The 27,619-nt window shown below is 42.0% G+C and overlaps 1 protein-coding gene and 1 long non-coding RNA gene across 14 annotated transcripts in view; one reads left to right on the top strand and one right to left on the bottom strand.

The window, feature by feature from the left end:
* The window catches only part of PTPRT (protein tyrosine phosphatase receptor type T), a 262,100-nt gene extending 245,887 nt beyond the window's left edge, over positions 1–16,213 (top strand). For all 13 annotated transcript variants that reach the window (XM_063455671.1, XM_063455669.1, XM_063455672.1 and 10 more), the window contains 10 exons: positions 312–428; positions 788–942; positions 1,753–1,888; positions 2,412–2,561; positions 3,015–3,188; positions 3,664–3,795; positions 6,395–6,520; positions 6,595–6,758; positions 7,713–7,848; positions 15,327–16,213. In XM_063455671.1, coding sequence (XP_063311741.1) covers positions 312–428; positions 788–942; positions 1,753–1,888; positions 2,412–2,561; positions 3,015–3,188; positions 3,664–3,795; positions 6,395–6,520; positions 6,595–6,758; positions 7,713–7,848; positions 15,327–15,380 — 1,344 coding nt within the window. In that variant the 3' untranslated portion in view covers positions 15,381–16,213. The remainder of the gene's footprint in view (positions 1–311; positions 429–787; positions 943–1,752; positions 1,889–2,411; positions 2,562–3,014; positions 3,189–3,663; positions 3,796–6,394; positions 6,521–6,594; positions 6,759–7,712; positions 7,849–15,326) is intronic.
* Positions 6,875–27,619, bottom strand: part of LOC134611619 (uncharacterized) — a 158,059-nt gene continuing 137,314 nt past the window's right edge. Inside the window, exons 3-5 of the long non-coding RNA XR_010090904.1 lie at positions 16,285–16,347; positions 15,366–15,510; positions 6,875–7,101 (exon numbers count right to left, since the gene is read on the bottom strand). This is a non-coding gene — a long non-coding RNA (uncharacterized LOC134611619). The remainder of the gene's footprint in view (positions 7,102–15,365; positions 15,511–16,284; positions 16,348–27,619) is intronic.

Below are 27,619 nucleotides of genomic sequence, written 5' to 3'. Positions count from 1 at the left end.
GAGTGAGATTAGTCCTGACGCCTGTATGACAAACACAATGCTGAGATATGGGTCGTAAATCCCACAGAGTGACATACAATGGGTCATGATACCAAGTATAACACACACAGTGCTGAGATATGAGGTCTGATTTCTGCAGAGTTACAAAAAATGGTTAATAACTCACAGAATAACACACACAGACAGCACTGAAATGTGGAAAACAAATAAGTAAAAACAGATGCTCAGCAATCCCTTCAAGTGCTGGCCAGATCATTTTTTGTCTACAGCTAAGTTACAGACAGTGACATTGAATCATCTCTTATGTGCAGGTGAAGTGTGTCAGGTACTGGCCTGATGACACCGAAGTCTATGGTGATATCAAAGTGTCTCTGATAGAGACAGAGCCATTGGCTGAGTATGTCATCCGGACATTCACAGTTCAGAAGGTAAGTGTGAGCACAGCGGTCTAATCTGGGATGGATGAGCAGGAGATTTAGACTGTTATTTTCTAAAAATGACAAATATACTAGAGTACAATGGTTCTTTATGATGAATAAACATATATGATAAATAAAATGTTGTACCTGTTTGGGCTGTCTGTAAATACGTAGCTTCCTTGGAGGCGAGTGTTCCTAGAGAGTTATTGCTAGTAAGAAAGCATTATTATCTCTAAGAGTAAATTGTTGAACGTTTCCTTGTACATGGGTGCACTAAGACCTCTTTAGCATTGACCTCAGCTTACCAAGCATGGAAGGTGGTACTTTATTATAAGGGGAGAATCTGATTTTTGGTCTGTGTTTCTCAGAAAGGTTCCCATGAGATCCGAGAGATCCGCCAGTTCCACTTCACTAGCTGGCCGGACCATGGTGTACCATGCTATGCCACCGGCCTGTTAGGTTTCGTAAGGCAGGTGAAATTCCTCAACCCACCGGACGCTGGACCCATCACTGTGCATTGCAGGTACATTCCTAAATTATAGACATGATGATAATCATCAGTGGAAATAAACGTGGACATTTTCAGGGTTCTAATCTACATGTAGATTCTCTCCTCTGCTACCATATGTGTCATGGCAAGAAATGGAAAGCATCTAATCCTGAGCTGGAAATGAGATGTGTATCTTCAGTGGTGGTGGCAGTTGTTTCTCACTCATGTAGCTCTAGAGACAAATTGGCTGAAATACAAAATGTTTATTTTTATTGTGTTCAAACAGTGCTTCTAATAGATGGCCAGTGGTCCACTTTTAGCTATATCACCAATTTAACAGAACCGCGTTCTCTCTAAACACTGGACCACTGGAGAGTCACAAGACTGGATTGACAAACTAGACCATCAGTGGGAACTACTAGGCTGCATAACCTCTGTGGCCATTGAGGCTTAAGCAGAGCTGTACTTGAAAGATCTCTATTCGTGGTTGCAAATATACATTTTTTTTGGCATTCACACACTCCGTTATTTAATCCACACCTATAGATACACTTTTGAATCATCACTTGAATATTATGGAACCAGAGTGTCCCCCTTCCATGTCTTACCAGTTACTGTACTCAAGCAGCCATGGTTCCACTAAACATCCTAAAACACGGAATCTCCTTAAGTTAGGTGATCCTTAGTTCTCCATCTCCTATGGACTGCCAATTATAGTCAACAGGTGATCATGGAAGTTTGAACTCCAAGGGGTCAGCTGTTCCTGCATGCAGTAATATTTTTGTAACAAATGATAGCTCCAACATACCTACCATTTAGTATTGTGTATATATTGTCCCGCAGTGCTGGCGCTGGACGGACTGGCTGCTTTATAGCGATTGACATCATGCTCGATATGGCAGAGAATGAGGGAGTGGTGGACATATTCAACTGTGTGCGAGAGCTCCGTGCACAAAGAGTCAACATGGTGCAGACTGAGGTATGGCGGGTAAGCGGGCAAGCAGATGATTATTTATGTTTCTGAATCAGTCATTGCTGAAACCTCTTTTAGAATATGATATCAAGTTCAGGTGCAACACCAAAATGACATTATTGGTGAATGATATAACAGACCAAATAGGCCAGGACAATTTTGTGCGTCTTAATGTGAAACTCCAATCGAAAAATCACGGAAAAACCGTGCCATGGCCTGGTTTAGCTCTGGTCATGAAAGAACAAAAAAGAAAGAATAGAGAAATTGGTAAAAGGTGCGCTGCGGCTTCTATTCTTTTCTCAGCAGTTTAAAAAAAAGATCAGAGTGAAAGTATTTCTAAGGACTTAACCGCTTATCCCATAAACCCCACCCTCCAGCCAGCCTTATTGGTATTGTAAATGAGTAATACTACTTTATAGAATGAGAAGTAGATACTAGTGGAAAAAGAAGGCTAATATAGTAGAATGATTAGTCCTTATAATCTGTTGTCACAATCTACTCACCACAGTCCCTGTGTGACTGTTTTCAGGAGCAGTATGTTTTCGTTCATGATGCCATTCTGGAAGCCTGTCTATGTGGTAACACCGCAATTCCCGTGTGTGAATTTCGCTCTGTCTACTACAACATTAGTCGAATGGACCCACAGACCAACTGTAGCCAGATCAAAGATGAGTTTCAGGTATGTTGCTAAAGATCGCTTTCTTTGATGGTGGGGGTTAATCAATTTAGAACACATAACCATAGTAACATAGAAACTGCACATACGCAATGCTTTCAGAGTAGTTAACTGTAAGCCCTTCTGAAAACAAATTAAAAACTAACCTTTCAAAAACATATAAATGTTGGAGACTGCATGAATTAATGTGTGGCATACATACTGATGGTGTCACAAACATCAGACTAATAGCCAAACATTTGTTTTGAGAATTCTTTAAAAAGAACAATTGCCAAAATTTGTGTGTTTTTTTTTTTTTTAAAGAATAGCAGCATTCTAGCAACCAGAAACATATAAATCACCGAGTAGGTTAATCACACCCTCGAGGCAAAGGAAGTGGGGCAGTCGGTTTTGCCTTCTCTTTTAAATGATATGTCCAAACTCTAGCTCAGCATATTCTCTCTACTTTTACATCAGACCTTGAACATTGTGACTCCGAGAGCCAGACCAGAGGACTGCAGCATTGGGCTTTTACCACGTAACCATGACAAGAACCGTGCTCTCGATGTTTTGCCCCTGGACCGGTGCCTGCCTTTCCTTATCTCACTGGATGGAGAGACTAGTAATTACATCAATGCTACTCTAATGGATGTAAGCAATAAGAAAAATCACTTACTGTTTGCTATGTGTACCGTGTAATTCTATCTATCTGTTGTATCACAAAGGGTTTTGTGTGTCACTATCTTTAGAGTGGTGTATGATCTGTCATAGGAAACTGTGTCGTCCTTGTCATATTCCCATGGGTGTCCCTGATATCTCTGCTTGTGTGGGAGATCTGACAGCCAGTTGCTGCAGAGGGAATATGTCTACAGATAATCCGCTCTAACACACAAGTTGACAGGTTATGGAATATGAGACAGCACAATAACTGCAACTCCATCTGTGGCACAGACTCCCTTATGTGAGATCGTGTCTGTCTTTCCATGTGATAAAGTGACAGACAATAGGCTCCCATGTCATATTTGTGCAGTCAGGAAGAGAGACTGCTTCAATATACATTAAGTTCTTTCATTCTGTGTCAGCCTTTGTCATGTTTCGTGATGGTCTTTTATGTTTGTTGTTCTAGAGTCATAAAAAACCAGCTGCATTCTTGGTCACACAACATCCGTTACCCAATACGGTGGCAGATTTCTGGAGGTTGGTGTTTGACTACAACTGTTCCTCTGTCGTCATGCTGAATGAGATGGATGCAGCACAGGTAAGCAATTGGAGGGCATGCTGCTTTTCTGTCCCTTGGCAAAAATACCCAATGTCTGCTACCCATGCTGCCCTCTCCCATTTATTCTTTAAGAATAGGTCTTGTGAACATCACCTTTGTCTAGCTATTACGTTCTCCGCTGAGAGGTCTAGGGTGCGGTTTGTTCATTTTTTCCTCTGAAAAACCAAAAATGTTACATTATCACATAGTTATATTAATGTCCACCCTATATTAAAAACAAGAAACCCACAAACAATCTAAACACTTATTTATTTTTTTATACTTATTATTATTTAATTGTTTATATAGCGCCAGCAAATTCCGTAGCGCTGTACAATGAGTGGACTAACAGACACATAATTGTAACCAGACACATGGATGCACAGGAGTTGAGGGCCCTGCTCAATGAGCTTACATGCTAGAGGGAGTGGGGTATAGTGACACAAAGGATATAAGATGGGGTAAAGAAATAGGTTGTAAGAAAAGTATTCACTGTTCTAGCAGATACTAGCTGTCTTGCAAAAGTCTCCTCCTCTTACTTTATCCATAATTAAAGGACCACTATAGTGCCAGGAAAACACACTAATTTTCCTGGCACTATAGTGCCCTGGGCTGGATGGAAGGGGTTAAACTTACCTCTTTCTCCAGCGCCAGGCAGGGAGCTCTCCTCCTCCGTTCTGCCGCCTCCTCTTCGGCTGAATGCGCATGCGCGGCAAGAGCTGCGTGCGCATTCAACCACTCTCATAGGAAATGCTTTCCTATGGACGCTGGCGTCTTCTTACTGTGATTTTCACAGTGAGAAGCACGCAAGCGCCTCTAGCGGCTGTCAATGAGACAGCCACTAGAGGCTGGATTAACCCTAATATAAACATAGCAGTTTCTCTGAAACTGCTATGTTTATAAAAAAAAAAAAAGGGTTAACCCTAGCTGGACCAGGCACCCAGACCACTTCATTAAGCTGAAGTGGTCTGGGTGCCTATAGTGGTCCTTTAACCCCTTAAGGACCAAACTTCTGGAATAAAAGGGAATCATGACATGTCACACATGTCATGTGTCCTTAAGGGGTTAATCGTCTCAAACAAACCCAACCATTCTCAATCCTGTGTGCTCTCACTAATGTAAACAGTACACACAGCATTGTTTTTATGGGTTTTTTTTTAATTTTTTTTTTTAAATAGAGCCTAGCTGATTAAAATGAAGCAGGATTTTTCTAGATCCGCTATTTTGGTTCATTTTTGCCAATTTAAATTTTAATTTGGTACAATTGGTAGATTAGCAGACTGCCAAACACTCACAGCTCTATGTTCAAAGTCAGGATGATGAGGCAGTACAGAGTCTCAGAAGTTCTTTGTTCTTCATTATATATGGCCTGATTCACACAGTTACGAAGTCCAATTACGTTTTTTTTTGTGGAGATTAACTTTTACTGAAGCCACCAAATCGGGTGATATTGTTACAAGTAGATTAGAAGACTTTCCTGCACGATCAGTGGTCATTAAAGGAACACTATAGGGTCAGGAACACAAACATGTATTCCTGACCCTATAAGCTGAAAACCATAACATAGATAGCTTGCCCTCCCTAACATCTTTAAAAGGTAATAAAAACTTACCTTATTTCCAGCAACGCGCAGGTGCACTGGACCTGCCCCCCGATCCGCATCCTTGCCCTTAGGGAAAGCATTTGATTGATTGAAATCATCGAGGAGGCGGGAGACAGGGGCAGGGACAAATGCAGACTTGTCCAATCAGCACGTCCTCAAAGAGATGCATTGAATCAATGCATCTCTATGAGGAAAATTCAGCATCTCCATGCAGAGTGTGGAGACGCTGAACGGCAGTGCTGCACACTGTGGAGAACTGCCCCAGGAAGCACCTCCAATGGCCATCTGAGGAGTGGTCACTGGAGGTGTCCCTAAGGGGCAATGTAAACACTGCCTTTTCTCTGAAATGGCAGTGTTTACATGAAAATGCCTACAGGGAATGATTATACTCACCAGAACCAGAATACATTAAGCTGCTGTTGTTCTGGTGACTATAATCAGGATTCATCTGTTTATGCAAGGGTATCACTGAATATTGTTTTTTGTTTTGTTTTTATATGATGCAATAAAGAAATCAAATTATCTTGGCAGCTGCTTTGATTTCCCTCAGTATATGAATTATTATTGCAGGGTAGCACTTTTCATGCGTTGGCCTACAGCATGCATGGCCGGAAAAATTAAGATTGCTCTTGCAACTCTTTATAAGAGACTCGAAAGCTTCCCATTTATTATTATTAGTTATCGCTTTCCAACAAGTTCTTTCCTCTCCTTTTCATCTTTCGTACTGTAGTCACCTCCATATTATGCCTGCATATTATTACATCACTTTCCATTATCCTTGCACACTCTGCATGCCATTACACCACTGAGTGTATTATTACGCCTCTGTGATTGCTAATTATAGGTCTCGGTTATAGGTCTCTGTGTGCTATTGTATCTCTTTGCATATTATATCGATGTGTCTTTATTTCACTCTGTGAGTTATTACATTACACTGCATGGTGTTGTGTTGCTCTGCATACAGATGTGTTAGTCTGTATCTGATCTCATCCCTAGCTCTGTCTCCAGTACTGGCCGGAGAAGACATCCTGTTGTTACGGTCCTGTGCAGGTGGAATTTGTCTCAGCCGATATTGATGAAGATGCAATCAGTAGGATATTCCGAATTTGTAACATGGCCAGGGTAAGGAAGATTACTGTTACTTTTGCATTGTGATAAGTTGCTGCCTGAAAGCTTAGCTGTTTGCTCTGCTTCAGCCACAGGACGGTTACCGCATTGTGCAACACCTCCAGTACATAGGCTGGCCAGCCTACAGGGACACTCCTCCATCAAAACGCTCCATACTAAAAGTGGTCCAGCGACTGGAGAAGTGGCAAGAGCAGTACGATGGGAGAGAAGGCAGGACGGTTGTACACTGCCTGTAAGTACACTGCTGTATGTGTTACTTCTGTGTCACTGGTTCCATTCCTATCTGTGTTGTATGTGTATAGAATCAAGTTAGTTATCTCCACTTTGATAGGAGGCATTATCTCCACGTGTTCTACTGCAAACAGTGTCCATATTAAAAAACACAGCACAGACAAAGTATTTCTTCTGTCAAGTGTGACTTCTAATTATTTCATCTTTATGGTGTGGCTTGCAAATGAATAAATGAAAAAATATTTTAAAATTACTTTTTATCTCTTGCACATTAGCCAATCAGGTGTGCTTTGTAGTGGGATAAGATGGAGTTTGTACACACAAGTACTGTAGAATAATTGATGCTATAAACATTTTTTTTTTTTTTTTTTAAATTGTCAAATGGCAAGAGCTAAAGGGCTAAATTTGTTCAAAATAGCCTATTATAGATGCGCACAGTGTAATTGTATGTGTGCAGGAACCCTTTATAAGAACACTCCCCACCCCCATAACAACTTTAGCTCATTGGAACAGTTTAACCCTAAAGGTAGCGCCCCTAACAAACCTGCCTCCATGGTATGAGAAAGGTTTAGCCATGGGGACCATGATACAATGAGACACACTCAGCCAATCAAAGGCTGCCTATTGAGATAAATAGTAGGTATCATTTCTTTAAAAGGGAGGCCATTATTAGACTGATGTTCTCAGCCAGCTGCCCAGCTTAACTTTCCTCATACTGCGGAGGTAGATTAGATGGAAGCCAGGGAGCAGTGGTGGTCGGTGCTGAATCCTCACCTTCAGCGTTGAATCACTGCAAACCGGTTTAATGCCTGAGTTGAGACTGCACCCATACTTACCCTATAACAACTACATTGAGCAGACATGTGTTATGGTAGTAGAGGTATTCCTTTAGGGATATCAACCATGCTTAATTTACCTTTTGCAAAAATAAATAATCTGCTTTCTGCCTCCCAAGGAATGGTGGAGGTCGCAGTGGAACATTCTGTGCTATCTGCAGCGTTTGTGAGATGATCCAGCAGCAGAACATCATTGACGTATTTCATACTGTGAAAACCCTACGGAATAACAAGGCCAACATGGTGGAGACGCTGGTAAGTGATTCATCTCTCTTCTGCTAGACCTGGACAGGTGCTGCATCAGGGGTCTCAAAGTGAGCTCACGCAGGGTCACTGGCCATGTTGTCTTCTCCCAGATACCCACGTAATATTCAGGCCTTCCCAGCGTGCAGCACAGAAAGCATTGCTCCCAACTGGCCAGCCTCTTCAAACACATTAAAGGGACACTTGGAGCACCGATACAACTTTAATGTATATGTTCTCTAATGTCACTGAGTGAACTGCTTTTGATTCACAACCTGGCTGCAGGCAGTCAGAGAAACTACAAACAGGTAGTGACATCCTTACTATATGTTGACTATACATGTAGTCCTTTCCTTCTAATTCAGGTTGCTTTATAGTTCAGATCACTCTGTGCGGTCAGTGGTTAAAGAGATACTATAGTGTTAGGAATACAAATATGTTCCCTCTGCCCCCGCTCCCCCCACAGGCATTAAAATCCTTTTATTCGCTTATCTGATTCCAGTGTCGATGTCAGCCGGCACTCTGCCTTCTCTGAGAGGGGGGTGCTTATGCAGCAAAAACATTAGGCCCTCCCCATAGGAAAGCGGATTTCACTGGCGCTGGCTATCGTCGTGCAGAGCTTAAGAATGTAATAAAGGTGCCAGTACTTTAAGGCCACTGCTTTGCATTAGTTGTGTGTACGTACACACACACACATGCACACACACAGTTAGCTCTCTCATCTGCATGATGTCTCCCCCTGTGCAGGAGTGGAACAGTCGTTCTACCCCCAAAATGTCTGTTCCATCTGATATGGCCCAACCTGCAGGGAAAAAAGGGGAATATCTCTAATCCATTGACCCCCTTTTTTTGGAGAAATTGCCAATTTACGAAATCCTGTAGCTTAATAATATACTTGATTAAATAACATGGGTATGGATTAGAAAGTTCTACAAATGTCAGTGGAATCATGAGCTACTTGGGATTTGCACGATCACTCATTTACCATGTACCATTTACACGATTAACTTCCAAGAGAGGGAGCTATGCATGGTTTGCTCTGCTAATATTACACATTCCCTTCAAATCAACAAGCATAAGTTATTATAGGGAATTTAAAAATATTTATTTTAGACTGGGCATTTTCTCGTCCTCGTGTTGACCAGTGGCCATCTAACGCCAAGCAGCAGCAAAAAAATTGTAAAACTTTTTTTTTTTTTTAATTATAGAATATTTGTTGTGTTCCTCTTGACTGGAACCTTTGTGAATCAGTTTGAAAACAGACAAATGTAATTTGGATAGAAACATAGAATGTGACGGCAGATAAGATCCATTTGGCCCATCTAGTCTGCCCAATTTTCTAAATACTTTCATTAGTCCATGACCTTATCTTATAGTTAGGATAGCCTTATGCCTATCCCACGCATGCTTAAACTCCTTCACTGTGTTAACCTCTACCACTTCAGCTGGAAGCCTATTCCATGCATCCACTACCCTCTCAGTAAAGTAATACTTCCTGATATTATTTTTAAACCTTTGTCCCTCCAATTTAAGACTATGTCCTCTTGTTGTGGAAGTTTTCCTTGTTTTAAATATTGTCTCCTCCTTTACGGTGTTGATTCCCTTTATGTATTTTTTTTAACTAACAGTTAATAACAGTTGCCATTTCTCTTGCAATAAGATGTGAGCATTTTTGTTCACTACATTAGGAATTGAATTTTATGTCAAAATACCTTAACTGGTAAAATTCTCCAAATCAGCCTCGTTTCTAGTTAGGACCTCTTTGTCCTAAATGCATTTCCCTGCATAATCTTGTGCAGAGCAGTGGAAGAATCAATAGTCAGTCTGGGTCATTCAGTTGGTGGATAAAATATCATGTAAGAAAATGTTTAAATTGCAGTGGCATTTCTTTTACAACTATTTACTGCTTTATCTAACCACCTCTCTCACCATCTATTTAAAGGGACACTCCCACCCCTCTACATGTAAAGGGACACTGTAGAAATCATAACCATTTGAACTGATTTAATGTTTATGGCGCCAGTTCTGCATTACTTACGGTTTACCAAATATTAATGATGAACGCAGAGGTAGAGCTATGCTCCATTTTGCACGATATCAGGCGTAGTAGGCAGTGACAGGTGGAGAGCATAAGCCGGTCAGCCAAACACTGCCTCAATCTCTGGGACGTATTGGTATCATGGAAGCAAAGCTCCACCTCCGCCATATGATGATCAGGCTCCCAGGGACCGAACATTTCTACTAAAAGTTCTTTAAACAAATTTGCAGTGAGATAGGAATACCATAACGTCTTCAACTGAAGTGGTCATGGTGCTTTGAGTGTTCCTTTAAAGGAAAGTGTGCTGTGGTGGTTTTAGCACAGGGAGTGCCCTGGAGTCCACCGAGGATACATAGTCAAATCATTTGTAAATGGTTTACCCAGATCCAGGGCCGGACTGGGAACTAAAATCAGCCCTGGAAAAAAATTCTATACCAGCCCAATAATGCGTCGCGACAGCATAGTGTGCTGATATAGAGGGTGAAAAAATAAATTGAAATTGAAAACTCTAACTCCAACGAAGGAACGCATATAGGGCGTCAAAATAAACAAAAGAGCGCCTTTTTTTTAAGTAGACGTACATTTGCATGTAATCAATGTTTCAGTACAACTACTTTGGCCTATTAAGGACATTTTAGTAATGGTACTGAAATGCTGAATGTCTGCAGTTGCACAACTAAAAAAATGAAGTGATCTGGTTATTTTTGAAGTTCTATGGGTGCGCTCTTCACTTTGAATATGTTATTGTGCATGAGTATGCAACTAGCAACAAGACAGGGCCAATACGTGCTCATTACACACACACACACACGTGCTCATTACACACACACACACACACACGTGTGTGTGTGTATATATATATATATATATATATATATATATATATATATATTAATGACATTTATGTGTGTATTATGCATATATAAATGTATATTACAATATGTGTAAATATTATAGGCATAGTTATATGTTACTAATACACACATCAATATACATGCATATATATGTGTGTATTACTGTCAGGATCACATCAATTTACGTCTATTACCTTTACCTCGTTTAGTGTATCTTGTCTCCAATTGTCTCCTTTTTTTTTCTCTTACAGCGACCCTTGTACATCTTTTACTTCATCCCAGTCCATGTGTGTTTCTTTTTACCCTTCTCCAGCCTCTGTATTTCTCTTTCCCCCCAGCTCCTTTTGTGTTGTTCTTAGCCCCAGACACTTTGTCTCTTTCTCCCCTTCCAAATCTCATCTGTGTGTCTCTTTCTAACTCCAGACTCTGTGTGCCTCTTTCTCTTCTCCCAGCCACTCTCTATCTCTTTTTCCCCAGTCCAGCGTTGCCTCCCACAAATCTTGTGTCACTTTGTCCCCCTTCCCTACTGTATGTCTCTTTGTCACCCCAACAAACCTTCTGTGTGTCTCTCTTCCCCATCTCCTCCCTGTGTCTCTCTCTTACCCCTCTGTCTCTTTGTACCCCCATCCCCTGTGTCTCTCTATTACCCCATCTGTCTCTGTGTCCTCCTTCTCCGGTGTCTCTCTATTACCCCTCTCTTTGTCCCCCCCATCCCCTGTTTCTCTATTACCCCTCTGTCTCTTTGTCCCCCCTTGCCCTATGTCTCTCTATTACCCCTCTGTCTCTTTCCCCCCCCCCCCCAACCTGGTGTCTTTCTATTACCCCTCAGTCTCTGTGTCCCCCCCCCCTCTCCCTGTGTTTCTATTATTCCTCTATTTGTCTCCCCCCTTCCCCTCTATTTGCCAACCCCATCTCCTCTATTTGCCTCTCCCCTTCCCCTCTATTTGTCCCCCCCTTCCCCTCTATTTGTCCCCCCCTTCCCCTCTATTTGCCTCTCCCCTTCCCCTCTATTTGCCTCTCCCCTTCCCCTCTATTTGTCTCCCCCTTCTCCTCTATTTACCCCCCTTCCCCTCTATTTGCCTCCCCCCCTTATTTGTCTCCCCTTCTCCTCTATTTACCCCCTTCCCCTCTATTTGCCCCCCATCCCCTCTATTTGTCTCCCCCATCCCCTCTATTTGCCTCTCCCCTTCCCCTCTATTTGTCTCCCCCTTCCCCTCTATTTACCCCCCTTCCCCTCTATTTACCCCCCTTCCCCTCTATTTGCCTCCCCCCTTCTCCTCTATTTGCCCCCCTTCCCCTCTATTTGTCTCCCCCTTCTCCTCTATTTGCCCCCCTTCCCCTCTATTTGTCTCCCCCTTCTCCTCTATTTGCCCCCCCTTCCCCTCTATTTGCCCACCCTTCCCCTCTATTTGCCTCCCTTCCCCTCTATTTGCCCACCCTTCCCCTCTATTTGCCTCCCTTCCCCTCTATTTGCCTCCCTTCCCCTCTATTTGCCTCCCTTCCCCTCTATTTGTCCCCCCTTCCCCTCTATTTACCCCCCTTCACCTCTATTTACCCCCCTTCCCCTCTATTTGCCCCCCTTCTCCTCTATTTGCCCCCCTTCCCCTCTATTTGTCCCCCCTTCCCCTCTATTTGCCTCTCCCCTTCCCCTCTATTTACCCCCCTTCCCCTCTATTTGCCTCCCCTCTTCTCCTCTATTTGCCCCCCTTCCCCTCTATTTGCCCCCCTTCCCCTCTATTTGCCCCCCCCTTCTCCTGGCCCCCCCTTCCCCTCTATTTGCCCCCCTTCCCCTCTATTTGCCCACCCTTCCCCTCTATTTGCCCACCCTTCCCCTTCTGTGTACCTGCTTAACTTGTCACAGGAGGACTGAGGGAGGGGGCAGAGCTAACGACCATGCTCCCTCGCGGTTCCCATAATTCCTAGCATCTACACATCATAGAGTAGTGATTACTCTATGATGTGTAGATGCTAGGAATTATGGGAACCGCGAGGGAGCATGGTCGTTAGCTCCGCCCCCTCCCTCAGTCCTCCTGTGCTGACAGCTATGCTGCTGTCAGTATCAGTGAGTGTGCCGCCGGATCGCTTAGGCGGCCGCCCGGCTCACTCACTGATACTGACAGCAGGTACAGCTGTCAGCACAGGAGATGGGGCCGCCGGCCACAAGGTAAGTATACACCCTCAGAGTGTGCCGCCGGACCGGCCACCCGGCGGCACCGACAATGCAGCCGGCGGCCACAATATTATTAAAATATAGGGAGCAGGACTCCCTCTCTCCCTCCAGCCCCCCAGGTGCCGCGGCCCACCGGGAAATTTCCCGGTATCCCGGTGGGCCAGTCCGGCCCTGCCCAGATCACCTCTGCAGCCCTGAGCTTTGCTAACCCAGTGAGCCGACCATGCACAACAGGGGTTAGCTAATGAAAGTTCCTCGTAGGAGATTCCAGGCTGCAGAGACGTGACTGACTGAGCCCAGTTAAGTTCTCAAAACGTTTACAAATAGCTTGACTACTTACCCTGGGAGAGAACCATAGCCACTACAGCACATTTAGGCTGCTAAAGGGGCAGGAGCATCCAGGCACATCTTAACATCAAGACAGCTAACACTAAGCTTATCACTGGGAGCAATCCAAACAAACACACACAGAAGAAAACCGCACTCAGACATCCAAGAAAAAAAAGAAGTGAGCCTTTGCTTGTGAGAATTTAATTACTGAATTCAAAACATGGCTATGAGATACATATCAAATAAGTGCAAATGGATAAAATATAATAAAGGAATAGAGTGCCTACACCAGTAAGAAGGGGGGCTATGTACGAATACTAAGTAAACAACGCTTTTCACATCAGACGCTTTTTCAAAATTAAAAAAAACTAACAAATCACGGTTTCAAAAGACTAGGAGGAAGTGGTGGATTCTGTGTCGTAGCTTAATTAGGCTTATTATTATTACTGATAAAGCTTAGTATTTTTTTATTTTTTTTAATGACAGTTTCAGGAGAGGAGGAATTAGGGTGTGGGGAGGGAAAGCTGTTCACACTTTAATTGATATGCTTTCCTAACGAAGTAAGTTTTCAAAGATTTTTTGAAGTGGAGATTGTGTGAAAGTCTAACAGAGAGGGGAAGAGTGTACCATAGGAACAGTGCAACCCTTACGGTCTTTAAGGTGAGCATCAGAGGTAGGAGTGCGAACAGAAGTTAGACGTAGGTCTCCGGCAGAATGTAGGGGCCTAGATGGGACATATTTGTGTATTATTGAGGATACGTAGGTCGGAGCAGGATTTATAAGCAAGTAGCAGAATCTTAAATTGAGTCCTATATCTTACAGGAAGCCAATGTAGGAACTGACAAAGGGGGAAGCATGAGAGGTGCGGGCGGACAGGAAGATAAGCCTCACCGCCGCATTCATTATAGACTGTAACGGGGCAAGTTGGGAACACGTAAATAATTTAATCATGACACCATGTGCATTCTGATGCATTAATAATAGAGGCAAAAGAAAATGCCTAATCCCTAAATATCTATGGCCTCACTGTTATTCTGAAATAAAACATTGGAAATGCCAAATCCACAAAGGGAAGAACATTTATTGAAAAAGAGGAATAGGTTTACAATCATAAATTGAAATCTTATTTAACCTCAACTACTTAAGGGTTCATAAAGGTACCGGATAGGTATCTGCCAGTAATAGGCAGGAGTATAACATTTTGCATTAAATAAATAGATATCACTATCCCACTAAATCAGTCAATTCAAACAAACTGAATGATTTCTTTAGAAAGAGACATAATTTCAGTGTCGCCTGAGATAAGATTAATGTCCGATAAATCTGGCTATAAATTTTATAATATTCCAATAGTCATCCGATTCATATGTCCTATCATATAAATAAAAACAAAATTAAAATATTCAAATTGCAACACTAGAATTTGGTTATATGAACTGAAACAATTAACACAGATGGATACAGAGCCAATTATTTAATATATTTACTGGCCCGGTTATCTTTACAGGACACCTGTAAAAAATAAAACACAGGCTCCAAACCGGACCCGAAAAATCTCCAAAGGGAGACAAATCTTACAGTCAAGTCAGCTGACACTCTACACCTATCACCTGGGCACCCAGTTAAACCTTCCTCATACTGCAGCACAGAGAGGAAGGAAGCCCTGAGTCATATGCCGGGAACCAAGCCCAGACTTCAAGGTTAAATGATGCTGCTTCAGATTAGCGGTTTGCTCATTTTTATTCATTAAAGTTAGAAATGAGCAATGTCACCAAGACATTAGAACTTTTACATCATATAGTTTCTTGCCAGATAAAGGCCCTGCAAAAAAAAAAAAAAAAGGCTTTGTAGCTACCAAACAGCCTACATTAAGCTAGAATATGATTTACCCAATCAAAACATTCCGTTAAATTTCTACATCATGTACAGCGGTATTTGTAAGCAAAACGAATAGGGATGACATATGGAGCAGAACTAAATAACACAAATGTGGGGGTGGCTAGAGTTCTCCTTTAAATGACATCATGGTAATTATACAATGTAATATTATTGGTTTTCCTGAACCATTCTTTTTCACTACTTTCCTTCTCTTCCACAGGAGCAGTATAAATATGTATATGAAGTTGCCTTGGAATACCTGAGTTCCTTCTGAGTCATTTTCCTGTGGGGGAGGATGATGTTTGCGAAGATGACCTCTGGCCCATGGCAGGTCCTGTGTGGCTGAGATGCTGTATGCATGGTGACAGTGGCTTGCCAGAAGTCACTGAGATTGAGAGCCTGCCCTGTAGAGAGAGGTCACATATTAACCCAGTTTGGGTCCAAACGTTGACTCCTGTGAGAAGCATCTGCAGCTTCAAAGAAATATTTGCAGAAGGCAACCCACAGAAAGCACATTGAGCAGTAATGCCTCTTAATTTCACAAACCTTTTCTTTCTTTAGCACTGGACATTTTATCTTGGTGCTGACTCGTTCTGCCCAGCTCTTTGGACACACTCAATCATTTTTCTCTGCTAATGTATTTTTCATACCCTCTTCTACTTCCCATCATATGCCTTACCCTCTTCTGGCCACCTATGTCCAATATGGTCTATATACAATTATTTCCATTGACTGGGACACTGAATTATCATAGAGAAACTACACACCAGATGCAGACCTCCAGCCATTTTCTTAAAATGTTTGTCCGTCATAAAAATACACCCATACATTGCTCCACTGCCAGAGGCACTATTAAGTGTAAAGGATGTCTCTCTTAAAGTCTCCTCTGTGAGTTTGGTCCCCGTCATACTTCTACAAGCAAGAGTCCTTCTGCATCATTTGCAGCTCAGGACTCCAGGGTACAGGTGATGTGGTCTTGTCTACTTTATAATGATGCGTCTTTATTTATTGCTGTAAATGTTTTGGGGTGGGTGAGAGCCGTTTGTATTTTGGGGGAAAATGTCTTGCAATGAAACGTCCAATAAAATTGTGATGTCTCTTTTCTTAGTAATGTCTGTTAAACCTTTGGGAAAATTCTATGTTAAATTACGTTTTTTGGAGCTTTTGCAAATATTTACCTTCTGAATGCTTCCATGTTGGCACGCTTAGTCCTCCCCTTCGAGTGTAGTGTGTCCATGCACCTTCAGAAAAAAAAAGAATGTTGAAAAATAATTGGCAGGATCTACAACAGCAGTGGTAAAAAGTCTCTAACATATAACTCTATCGCCGGGATTATTACATGGTTTTAAAAATGCAAAAGGGTAATCTCTAAGGTGACATTGCGATTTAATTGTACTGATCCTATAACCAATTAAGCAGAGTATGTAAGTAGCAATAATTAATGTAACTAGCTGGTTGAGACTCAATAGGAATCAGATAACAGCTGTCCTTTGCATTATCGTTCGTGGTCCTATGAAACAGGTAAGTATGAAAAAATTGGAGGGAGCAGAGAGTAAACCGCTGTAAAATATTATATTGGTCAGTTTCTAGGCCACAATGCTCAATCTGGGATTATAATAATTATAGTATGCTTTCAGCAGTCTGAAAAAAAACAGATGAAATATAATTTTTATGTTGAATATGTTTTGGGGAAAGCAAACTGTACATAATAAGACCGGTAGAGTGCATCTCTCCTCTTTTCAATGTTGATTGATGTGGCTTGCCTGTTCTTTAACTGCCCTTTTATAGTGCTGCTTCACATAAGGTGACCTACTTGATGATAATGTCAATAGTTCTGGCCTCTGTGCTCAGAGGAATGTGATCAGAGCCTGGGAACACGGTGTAAGCCTCTCCACTGCAAACAAACATCTCCAGAGGATCAGAAGGAACAGGGTCTGCAAGCAGAGTACCTTACTAACATCTATCTCATATATCTGCCCACTAAACACCGGCCCAGGGGATAGGGAGGTGAAGATAGAGTCCTTGCTGTTTAAGAGCACAGGCAGTGTGCTAGTAAAGGCTCCCTTGCTAGCTGCCACAGCATGTTTCCGCATTACAATAATCAATATTTTCAATTACATTCACTCTTCGAACAGTTTTCACCAAAATGTATGTGCATTCTATTCTTTCTCCTCTAACCCCGTTTTAGGAAAACAATAGAAATGCTTACAACTATGCACAATCATCCTTCTGCATGTGCTCAGCAACAATTAAATTGGACATTTTAATGGCATAATATAGTCACCAAAACATCTTTAGCTCCCTGAAAACCGTTTTGGTGTATAGATCAGGCCTATGACGTCTCACCAAGCAATTTTCTGCCATTTAGGAGTTAAATCACTTTTGTTTCTCTTTATGAAAAACTAGCCACACCTTCCCTGGCTGTGACTCACACAGCTTGCATGAAATTATTTTTTCATTTTTGATCAGATGTTAACCAACAATAGAAGTTTTTATCTCCTGCTCTGTAAAGTAAACTTTAATCACACACAGGCAGCACCTGTAACGTCTAGGAAGCTATCAACAGAGAAAGACCCCAAAACAACATAATTCGCAATAATGGAAGTATAAATATTAGATCTCATTTTACATGAAGTGTTTAGGAAGGCTGTGCAAGTCTAATGCAGGGAGGTGTGACTAGGGCTGCATAAACAATGTGATGTAACTCCTCAATGGCAGAGAATTGAGCAGTGAGACTGTAGGGTCATGATCTATACACCAAAACTGCTTCAAAAAGCCAAAGTTGTTTTGATGACTATAGTGTCCTTTAAATACACACTCTGGACAGGTGGACAACCTCCATCCATAATAAAGTTTCAAAGGACATGCAAACACCATAATGTATGCTCAGTGCATATGTTATGGTGCAAGGAGGTCTCCTGTCCCCATCTTCCAGCGCACACATTGCCTTATAACTGCAGAGATTTGCAAAGCTACTAGTTTTTTTTTTTCTCTTTTCTCTGCATGTCCTCCTCTTCAAATTACAATACCCTGTTAAAGGCTTGCTATACATCACGGGAGCTGTAGTTTTGAAAAACATCCCATTAAGCTGCATTAGCACCGTTACAATTCACTCTATCTTCTACCTGTGTCGACGCCTGACATGTCTTTTAATTCTGTCTTTCTCTATGTTTCATTACCTTTCTTTATCCCCTTTATTGTTTTATTCTCCAAGTTGGGTTTATTATTTATTTTTAACTAAACAGTGAATTGATATAAAAATAGCAAAATGCAGTTAAAAATAGTTTGGAAACAAATATAGCACTGTAATGCAAATTGTCTTAGGTTCACTTTAGTAGTCATTTAGTAAACATACCCCTGTGCATTTTGTCTTGATCTTTCTTCTGTGCACGCATCACTGCACTGTGCGTTTTGTCCCAATTTAATGATTAAAAAAAAAATTCCATTAGCCCTGAGGACATGTGCGGGGTACAGAGCCTGTTATCTCCTAAATTCTGAATTACACTCACATGCCCCTCTGCCCTCTACCATTATCTCATTAAATCTCATAAATCAGCATTATAGTGGATGGGGACAGGAGGCTGCAAGGGGTCAAAAGCCTGCAAAATGAAAACATCTATAGCTTGTTCAAACATTTCCTTAAATTGGAACACTGGCCACGGTCATTCAACCTGCTCTAGGACATAAGCCCTAGCTAACTAATAAGAAAAAAGGCTGTACTTCCCATAGCAGGAAATAGCCACTTTAATTATTCTCATATTATATATACTGGACTGATCTGTTCCACAGCACTATCCACAGTAATTGCACTTAATGCGCACTTGTCATGTATAAATAAATATATGCGATCTGGTAGTTTGTAGATAATAACATTTCATATATATATACATATATATGTTATACTAGCTGAACTGCTGCCAACTGTACAGATAATTTTAGTTTTAGATTCCAGGTAAATCCCTATAAGGGGGCCAGTGGAATGGGCTGTTCAATATGCAAACAGGTAAGTAGATCATTTAAAGGGACAATGACACGGTGAACATGAGATAACAAGCTGTCCTGCAAGAGGACCTACCTATCTATGTAGTGTGATAACCATAGAGCTAGCAAATCTCAAGATGAAAATGTATTTTATTTTCACACTCATAAGAGGACTCTTATCTGGTTGGGAAAATTAAAGGACCTCTGATGTCTTTGCTAGTTTTTTGTTAGCACAATGTATAAATAAAGCTATTACTTACCAGACCCACAATAGTAGACCCAACTAAATTCATGACAGATGACATCAGGGCTGTCGTGGTTTAACCCCTTAAGGACAGACGACGGATATATTCCGTCATGATTCCCTTTTATTCCAGAAGTTGTGTCATTAAGGGGTTAAAGGGTTTTTTAGTGTGAAAGAATTAAAGGGATAATGGTACTATTAACTTCGGGCAAAAAGAATTGTCAGTATGTAATGCAAGTAGGTGGCAAACGGCTCCCCATTAGGCATCCAAAAAGGACAGGTTTTGCTAGGGCTGTAGCGCAAACCTCACAGGACTTTACTGGCTCTGGTTATTCCTTGCTCATAATGCAGTTTTATTAAGAGGTATTGAAAACTGCTATACAGCGCTGGCCACTCAAAATAATTTCAAGCATAATACAAGGAAGGGAGCTTTCTGTTCCTGCTGAATCTGGTTACTTTGGCCATGAACATGAAATTCACCTCTCCAAACTGGAAAAATTACCGTAGTCCGCTATGCTGCCATGTCAGCTGGTTTGATCTTTGATTTCAAATTCGCTTTGAATCTCAACAAATTTTCACTTTTTTAAATAACCCTGAATGTCTACAGCAGAAACCAAAAAAATGCCAGTCCTTTGCAGTGTCCCCATTACTGGTGACGAACATAACAGTTGTTTAAAACACTTGCACGTTTTTCCCCACCGCATCACGAGAAATGAACAGCTGCCCCAACGTGGAGTGACAAAGGCTCTCAACACCCAGCCAACATTAGATTCCGCTAGAAGAGGTGTTCCATTTACAAAACAGTAGGCTCACTACAGCAAATCCTTTCTATCATCACGTCTAAACATTTCAAGTCACCAAATCTTTATATATTATGCATGCCTGTTGTTCAGCGCTGTAGAATATGTTGGCTCTTTATAAATAAAGTAACAGTGATTGCTTAATCTTACTACACAGTAACCTATTTTGTTGTGTGCTACTGACATCCTTTTATGCACCCCTCCATGTGTAAGGTGGCATTAGAAATGAGTGGCACAGTTTGGGTCAATCTTTATGCCTTCTCTCCCCTTCCCATGCCTAGTGAGTGGGAGCTGGCAGAAGGGAGTAAAACTGTTCCCCCACAGCCCCTGCTGCTCCCTGCCAGTCTACATAAAAGTTCAGCGTTTGATTCAGATAATTTGTTTTAATAATTCTGACCAAAGCTCTACCCGCAGGGATGCAGGGTGTAGGAGGGAGATTGTTTGATGGCTTTTATCTGATTTTTATTTGGTGCCCAGCAGGGAGTCTATAGATCTAAAGGGAGACCGGCATCCAATCAGCTGCAGTCACAGATAATTCTACCACTGTGGGAAGGAGTTTAGATGTTGCCGTTTCTCACTATATTCCTACTGGGACCAAGGAATGACCCCCGAAACAAAAGGCAGTGTTGGAGGAAGATAGGGAACCAAAGACTAGAATATGAAGGTTACAAAACTAGTCAAGCCACCCGAGGCCAAAGTCTTGCTGTGCATCATGGGAAATGCACTTCATAAATATCAGAGGTTTAAAGATAAGCCACCATTCAGACAGGCCATTACAGAATAGAATTCTGAGTGCTAGGATTACATCCATCAGTTAAAACATGTTACAGGAAGTATTCAACGTTGAAAATTGTATATCTACATCTGGGAGAAGGCGGAAAGATATGAAGTACATAGAGCTACATCCAACAGTAGCAGCAAAACAGGATTTATAGGGATGTAATTGAATGGAGCAAAAGCTGGTACAAACAAACACCAAACAGGAGGCACAGGGATTCCAGAGGTAACGCAAGGTGAAATCAGTATACTATCACAATGGGTAATGAATTCATCTTTTCAACATGTCCAAGCTGTTTTCTTTATAAAGGGTTGTTTCTGTGCAGTCTATCATGCTCTTAAAGCATTCTAGAATGCTTTGTCTTAAATGTCTCCGGGCCAGAGTTCAGAAAATCGTCCCGTAGTGTGCGTGCGCACTCTGATACTTTACTGACTCTGAATACGTTAAAAAACATGCAACAGAGATAAAGGCCTGGGTTTACCATCACCAACTAAAATCTGCGTGACGGGTTGAGAGGTGGGTCCATCACTAAGTTGTTTTTCTATTAATGAAATATTTAAAGCTCCTAGCAGCTAAATGATGATTACAGGATTCTGGGAGTGTAAATTCACAAGGCAGACCAAATTCAGAGAAAAATCTAATAAATAAACACTTCCAATAACCTGAGCAATGAGTGGCCAAACACTCCCTCCGACCTTATTAGCAGAAGGTGCCCTAACAAAGTCCCCATTCAAAGAAATTGACTGCGTGGTAACCACAACCTGCAGGTTTGTGTGATGGGACTCCTGGGTCTTTTCTGCAAATATGGAGTCTATGTTTTAGCTGCTTTTCTCTTCTTTATCACTTTGCTATTCTCTGTTGCAAAACTGAAAAGGTAAGTGCTAGCTAGAGGTGTTAGGTACCAGTGTTAAGGGTTTAGGTATTTTTTTCTTTTTTTACAGTCAATTTATTCACAGCGAAGTAAAGCAGTTAGAAAAAGGTTACAAATAAACTGCAAGATTTCTTTGTATTGTACTTCAACATGGAGCACTGTGTTATTTATTTTCCTATAGATTATTTTATTTTTTTGGACAATCTTTATTTCCAAGTAAATAAGATAGAGATGAGATAGAAAAATGAAAACAGATGGTACCAGCAAGGTAACCTATAATGCGACGCTACAAGCATGTAACACAAGATATCCGTAGATATCCAATGAAGATAAAGCATCCCACTCTTACAAGCTGGCACAAGTCACTGCTACCACTTTTGTTTGATGAATCATGTGGGGCCATTAAGTACCACCCAGTCCCAGTAGCTCTTCCCAACCAACCTGAAGCAGGCAGTGTGTGGAGACTCAAGGACTAGATATTTGGGGAACGATATGCAGAAATTGAAAGAACACAAGAAAGGAAAAGACATACAGAAAGAGAGAAGTTAGGGGGATAAGGGGAAGGTTCATTATTCTATCTTAATTTTCCTTGCCCTTTATGCTGCTTTTAACAATTTTGATCATCAACAGCTTCTCTCATCCTCCATAATCTCAGTCTACGAGATATTACTATCTCCTGGTGCTCCTTCTACCTCTCCCAGCGCTGTTTCAGTGTCTCTTTCTCTTCCTCTGCCCCATACGGTTTTCAATCTAACCCTTGATTTATCCCCCACTTTCTTGACTTGTGTCTCTGACTGCCTCTCTACTATTTCTAACTGGATGGCTGCCCCTTTTCCTTAAACTCACCCTGTCCACAACAGAGCCTTTGGTCTTTCCTTCCTCAAGTGTTGCTACTCCCGTTTCTGTCTCCCTCTACGTTAATGGCACTACCATCAACTCCACCACACAGGCTTGCTGCCTAGGTGTTGTCTTTATCTCCGACCTCTCCTTCACCCCTCAAGTCCAGTCGATCGCCAAATCCTGCCACTTCTATCTCAAAAACACTGCGCGCATCCGCCCATCTAGGTTAGCCTATGGAAGGGAAAAAGGCTTACTGCAAATGTTAAGCCTAGTATTCCAAACCCCAAATGTATGCAAGGAGATGACCCAACCAAGTAAATTGTATGTATGGATCTAGCCAGAACTTAGAGCAACCAGAGCTCAAGCTGTTTTTCTTTCGACCTCTAAGGGTCACTACCGGCTCTCGTATTTGACGAATTTCCTCCACCCAATCTAACAAACTCTGAAAACAAGGGGTTTGTTACCACATCCAGAGAGCAGGGATCAGCGATTTAGGAGCCTTCAATAAGTGACATGACAAAGTTAAAGTGGGGAGCTTGATGCAACGTAAAAGCATATCAGCTATATGGAATTCCACACCCTTATCCACAACTTTAGACATGAGCTCAAAAGCCTGCTTCCAGTAAGGAGCAATTAACGGACAATACCAAAACAAGTGAAGCAGTGACCCAACTGCTTCCCAACCATCCAAGTTTTCTGTAGACATTATGTGTAACTTTTGGGGAGGACCATACCAACCGGCCAGGATTTTCTAATGAAAAATCTGGTACTTTATACACAGTGAGGACTTATACACAGTGAGGATATGTGAGAGGATAATAAATTTGTACCATTCCTGATCTGTGGAAGACATACAGAGTAAATCATCCTGGAATCTGAGCAGTGGTCCTTGAAAGAGTGTCGGATATAAGATAGAGATTCTTCTCAACAGTGGCTCCGCAAAATTCCTCGAATGCTGTGAGAGGCCTATGAAAGTTACCTAGAGGAAGAAGTGAATTGATAAAAGTGTTTCAGCGGATAGAATCAGAACACCTCTAGTTGAGTTGGTTCCATATTCAGGGGCAGTATATGACCCCCAGAAGTCAGGTGATGAATTGTCAAGCTATCTCCCTTGCCAAGTAAACTAAATGCAAGGCCATAGATACCCTCTCCAAAGACTAGGTTATGCCTATTTGGATACAGGGGACCATTGGCCGTGGAAAGGAGAAATCGAGTTTGGATTGAGTACCAAACCTCCAAAGTAGCCCCTATGAGGCTACCTCAGGTATTTCTCCACCATCCATTTCTGCCACATGTGTCGCCCGGTAGTATCCAAGGAATGAGGGGAGCCCTTACCCTTCCAAGAAGAATCAACAGGTCAAATTTGATTTTAAGCCTACTTCCGTTACATACATACATGACCAGGGCCGAATTCCATGATTAGGTAGAGTAACCTTGGAAGCAGATTCATTTTGACCAAATGTATGCATCCAAGCCACATAAAGTTTGGCACTAGAAATGTCTGCATATCCTCTGTGAACCAGTCTAGTATCGGGGCAAATTGAAATGAATATAATCATGAGAGATCTCAGGGCATGTATACTCCTAAATACCTAAAGCGTTCCTTGCACCAACAAAAGGGGCACTGCGCCTGCAGGCACTGCGCCTCCTCCTCTTTTACTGATGAATTCAGGACTTCACATTTATAAAGATTGAGTTTAGAATCACTAAGCGCAACATAGATGCACATTTCCTCAATAACATTCGGCAGAGAGATCTTTGGCTGGGTCACATAAAACAAGAGGTCGCATATGAAGACACCTTAAGATTCTCCCGCATACTTTCCTATAGATTTTGATAAGACTTCGCTTCACTAGAAGTAATGGGTCTATCCAAACCCATGAAAAATACAATTATCCCTTCTTCACCAAATTTTACAGTTGGCACAATGCAGTCAGCCAGGTAACGTTCTCCTGGCATCTGCCAAACCCAGATTCCCCCATCAGACTGGCAAGCAGAAAAGCTTAATTTGTCCCTCCACAGAACATGTTCCTACTGCTCCAGAGTCCAGTGGCAGTGTGCTTTACACCACTCGATCCAACACTTGCCATTGTACTTGGTGATGTGAGGCTTGCATGCAGCTGCTCGGCCAGGGAAACCCATTCTAGATGTTAGACAGTATAAAAACATTGCCATGTTTTATCGAGCCCAGGAGACACGAGCCCGGTAACAGCGACACTATTAAAAAACCCTTCTGGGAGACTTGCAGAAGACCCTCCAGGCAGATGTGCACAGCTACGGGCAGACCTCACAGGCCTGGTGAGTCGCATCGACGTAGTAGAAGCAACCTCCACGCAACAAATGCAAGAAATCACAGAGCTCAGGAAGGAAATCCAGGCACTCACACAGCAACAGGCCAGGACCGAGCAACGCTTCGCAGCAATGGAGGATGTACGGTGCCATAATTATTTGAAGACCCGCGGAGTCACAGAGGATATCCCGGAGGAGGAGATCCCACATCTCCTAAGGCGGCTAACAGGAGCTTTACTGGCACCCAAACAAGCCAGAAACATCAGCTACGAGGCAGCCTTTCGGATCCCCAAACTCCGGAAAGAGCTGCCGGAAGCGGCCCGCCGAGACCTCGTGGTAAGGTTCAAAAGCTTGGCTGACAAGACAGCAGTCCTCGCGGCCCTGAAAGAGTCTGCCACCTACAACTTCAAATCCATGACCCTGTCCTTCTACGCAGACCTGTCGGGCGACACTTTGCAGTGGCGCAGGTCCTTGCAACCTTTCACCACACTACTTAGAGACCACCATATCAACTATCGCTGGCACGCACCACGCACATTACAGATAAAGCATGACAACCAGGTCCACTCCATCTCGGACCTCCGAGAAGCAACCGCCCTGCTGCGCCCACTCGGACTACCACTGGAGGGGTTGCGCCCAGAACCACCTGTAGATAAACCAAGATGGGACCCAGCGAAAACCATTCCATTCATCCCACGGGGAACAAGGAAAAATGTGTACGCGGCTGCCACTACATGAAGGTCGAACACCCGTACCTTCTAGCTCAAAGAAGGACATTACACGAGCTGAAGTTTGAAGCTAAGTAAAAAAAATTATTTTTTCACTTTTTTTTTTTTTTCTTTCCTTTTTCTCGAAAACTAGTGGTCAGCAACCTTATATCTCAGTCAGCCACCGGTCTCACACCTGCCCTCACTCGACACAGAACCCATTTCACCCACCTGAGTACAACTTGCAGATCGAATTTCACTCTGCACCCACCCAAAGTGGACAACACAACGCCAGCGAATCTTCTTCTGTTTAATGTTTTTTATGTATTTCTAAGACTCGTTATTCTCTACCTGAATATTATTTCTGAACCTTGCAATTTCAAACACAACGAACCAGGCCCAACTAACATAACATTACCTGTTCCCACCCCCCCAACTCCACAACAAGGGAAACCAAACCCCTGGACAAACAGGGATCACGGAGGTGTAATATATTATGGCAGTACACATAGAACTCAGATTATGTCAGACTACGTAGATAGCCACGACTATAGCTTAGGGTCCAACTCTGACATAGCCTAAACATACTCACCTGACAAGGAGACACCGATGATAAGCCTCCCGACCTAACGGTCTCTATAGTAGCCCAAGGGCTAAACGATAAGCAACGGACACACGACGGACGCTCACCGAACCCGACTCCATCTATCACCACTCGATACAGACCAAGACACTATAATATAAAAAACCCTGCCCTCAAGCAAGACCCGCACACAACAGAACACAATATACTATGTATGCCACGATTGTACTGTAATGTCTGTTTATTTTGTTTTTTATGAATATATTGACCCACTCATGCTTGTGAACAGGGTATAAATAAAGAATTTAAAAAAAAAATAACCATTGCCATGTTTTATTAGTCCTGCAATGTTTACATTAGTCCAAAATCACACATCTACTGGCTGCCTTGACTGACAACTGCTAGCAGTACATCACATTTTATGTCAAAAGTGCCCAGTGCTTCTCATACTGAAACATTGCCAATTAAATACTTCTCGTAGAGAAGCACTGCATCTAGAGTGTGTTAGTCGCCAGCAAAGTGACCTATGTCCCCCAATGCATCTTTTCTCTGCACTATTTATAGAACGGGGGATTACGGTAATCTGAACACTAATATGAACATTAACATTAAAATAGATACTATTTTTACATCTTAATGTGTTCCTTTAAAAGTGTTATAAGGGGGTAGGAAACAGTCTCTGTTTTGCATCCTAATCTAGCACATAAACTGTTAATAAATCCCATCTCTCCACTGTTATGAGTAAAGGTATCATCTGGGGAATTGGGAGCAGATGTGCTGCTCTGTAATTAATTACTTCTGCCTAAAGAGCTCTGAAAATTATCATCTTCAGGATAATGATCTCAATATTTGTAGGGTGATTGCCAGCCTTTTAAAGGATCCAGAATGTTGTATAGAAAAGAGAGTTCTAGCCTCGAGGAAACAAAATAAAGATCATCTAGTATGCATAGGAAGATGTTAAAATTAGACAGGATTAATACATGTTAAACCGTCCATGTGTGTATAATTAAAGTGTCAAAGCCTAGACTGCGCAGAAATCTTACTTATATTACATGTACATTATAAATACATATCCTAGATATACAAGTATATCGGAATTATATGTATTGTTTTCTCCTCCTGAACAGGAAATTTGGCACAAAAATTAATGATTTTTATTTTCCTATTAAAAAAAAAATAAAAAGAATGTGAAAACCACTAAACAGTCAGTGATGATGTGTGTCGTCATTACAATGTGATCGATAGGGATCCTATTCTAATACAAAATGACCTTATGTCAGGACAGTGGGGTTGCGTCATGCCTTAACTATGGTATCCTCTTACTTCCTGGTTCCACGGAGCCTAGCCACACCCCTTTATGACACGGTCTCCTTATTTAATCCGACCGCACCAGCTGATCGACGCTGGATTATTGAACTAC

Source organism: Pelobates fuscus, chromosome 5 (genome assembly GCF_036172605.1).
Source record: "Pelobates fuscus isolate aPelFus1 chromosome 5, aPelFus1.pri, whole genome shotgun sequence".
Taxonomy (NCBI): domain Eukaryota; kingdom Metazoa; phylum Chordata; class Amphibia; order Anura; family Pelobatidae; genus Pelobates; species Pelobates fuscus.
This window is presented reverse-complemented; position numbering and strand designations above follow the sequence as displayed.